The sequence below is a fragment of the Sinocyclocheilus anshuiensis genome, unplaced genomic scaffold (genome assembly GCF_001515605.1).
Source record: "Sinocyclocheilus anshuiensis isolate Anshui unplaced genomic scaffold, SAMN03320099.WGS_v1.1 scaffold166, whole genome shotgun sequence".
Classification (NCBI taxonomy): Eukaryota; Metazoa; Chordata; class Actinopteri; order Cypriniformes; family Cyprinidae; genus Sinocyclocheilus; species Sinocyclocheilus anshuiensis.
In genome coordinates, this window is record NW_015546050.1 from 700,828 (window position 1) to 702,763 (window position 1,936).

Consider the following 1,936-nt stretch of genomic DNA (forward strand, 5'->3'; position numbering starts at 1 on the left):
GCCATTAAACAGCTTGGAAGATCAAAGACAATTTTTAATATAACTCCGACTGGATTCGTCTGAAAGAAGAAAGTCATATACACCTAGGATGCCTTGAGGGTGAGTAATTCATGGGCTAATTTTCATTTTTGGGTGAACTAACCCTTTAAGAATGCTGAGAGTGAACAATATGGTGAAGAGGTTCTGGGAGTTGCTTAGTGTGAATAGTATCTAGCATACAGTACATGTTTTTGCTTTTGAAGCTTTACATGTCTAATTGTTTAGATGTCTGTTGTTTTGTACCATTAAACGGGTTTTGTTGTTGTTTTTTTTTTTCTCTTTCATTTTAGACCTGATGGTGCTGAAAGAGGAGAATCAAGAACTGAATGAAAAAGAAGATAAAGATGAAAAACATGATTTCATGGCTGAAGAAAAGGCTTTTAGTTGCTCTGAGACTAAAAAGACTTTGTCCAGAAAAAAAGCTAAAAAGACAGCGACTAAAGGTAATTTCACTTGCCAACAGTGTGGAAAGATTTTCAAAAAAAATAGAAACCTTACAGTCCACATGAGAGTTCACACTGGAGAGAAGCCTTACACATGCCAGCAGTGTGGAAAGAGTTTCAGTCAAAAAGTAAGTCTGAAAGCCCACATGAGAGTTCACACTGGAGAGAACCCTTTCACCTGCCAACAGTGTGGAAAAAGTTTCAATAGAAAAGGAAACCTAACAGTCCACATGAGAATTCACACTAGAGAGAGCCCATTCTCCTGCCAACAGTGTGGAAAAAGCTTCACTCAGAAAGGAAGCCTTAAAGTCCACATGAGAATTCACACTGGCGAAAACCCTTTCACCTGCCAGGAGTGTGGAAAAGGTTTCATTCGAAAAGCAAGTCTTAAAAGCCACATGAGAGTTCACACTGGAGAGAAGCCTTTCACGTGCCCTCAATGTGGAACGAGTTTTAAACATAAAGGAACCCTTAATGCCCACATGAGAATTCACACTGGAGAGAAGCCGTTCGTATGCGGTCAGTGTGGAAAGAGTTTCAGATTTACGGTAACTCTTAGTCACCACATGCGGATTCACTTAAGAGAGAACCGTTTTATATGTCATCAGTGTGGAAGGAATTTCACATACAGAAATCATCTCAAGAATCATGTAAAGATCCATTTGGTAGAAAAGCCTTTCATGTGCCATCACTGTGGAAAGACTTGCAAAAACAAAACAAACCTTGAGGTTCACATAAGAGTTCACACTGGAGAGAAGCCTTTCACCTGCCCTCGGTGTGGAAAGCATTTTGCACTCAAAGGAAACCTTGAGGTTCACATGAGGCTTCACACTGGAGAGAAGCCTTACAAGTGTCTTAAATGTAAGAAGAATTTCACATATCATAGAGAACTGAAATGTCATTTGCAAACTCATTCTGAAAAGAAACCACAACATTCGGAGTGCGACAAGAAGTTTACTAAGAGGAGTCATTTAAAAAATCATCTGTGCGTTCACTCTGGAGGAAGGCGATTTAATTGTGATAAGTGTAATAAAAAATTTCTTTTACCATCACACTTACAGATACACCTGAAGAGTCATGCAGATGTGAGGCCCTATTCTTGTTCTTTATGTAGAAAGAGTTTTAAATGGCTCAGCAGTTTAAAATGGCACCAGGAAACATGTATGTCTGTGAAATCAAAGCTACTTTCACACTGCAAATGAATGTGGGCCAAACAGATATTCTTCTCTCTATTATTATTCTTTTTTGGTCCCACTTTATATTAAGTGGCCCCAATACCTGTGTTCTTACATAGTAACTAGATGTATACGTAGTATGTAACCACAGAGAAAGTACACATTGGTACATAGTATCAAGAGCTGTAATATTTCTGTAACTACACACATGTAACAACCCTCCGAATGGTTTGTGTAAGTACAAATGTGTAACAGGACATATATAACTACATTTTGTAA

The 1,936-nt window shown here is 38.4% G+C and overlaps 1 protein-coding gene across 1 annotated transcript in view; it reads left to right on the forward strand.

The window, feature by feature from the left end:
• LOC107699146 (gastrula zinc finger protein XlCGF57.1-like) overlaps nucleotides 1-1,688 on the forward strand; it is an 11,144-nt gene extending 9,456 nt beyond the window's left edge. Inside the window, exons 3-4 of the mRNA XM_016500331.1 lie at nucleotides 330-796; nucleotides 965-1,688. Coding sequence (XP_016355817.1) covers nucleotides 330-796; nucleotides 965-1,684 — 1,187 coding nt within the window. The 3' untranslated portion in view covers nucleotides 1,685-1,688. The remainder of the gene's footprint in view (nucleotides 1-329; nucleotides 797-964) is intronic.
• Nucleotides 1,689-1,936: the final 248 nt, after the last annotated feature.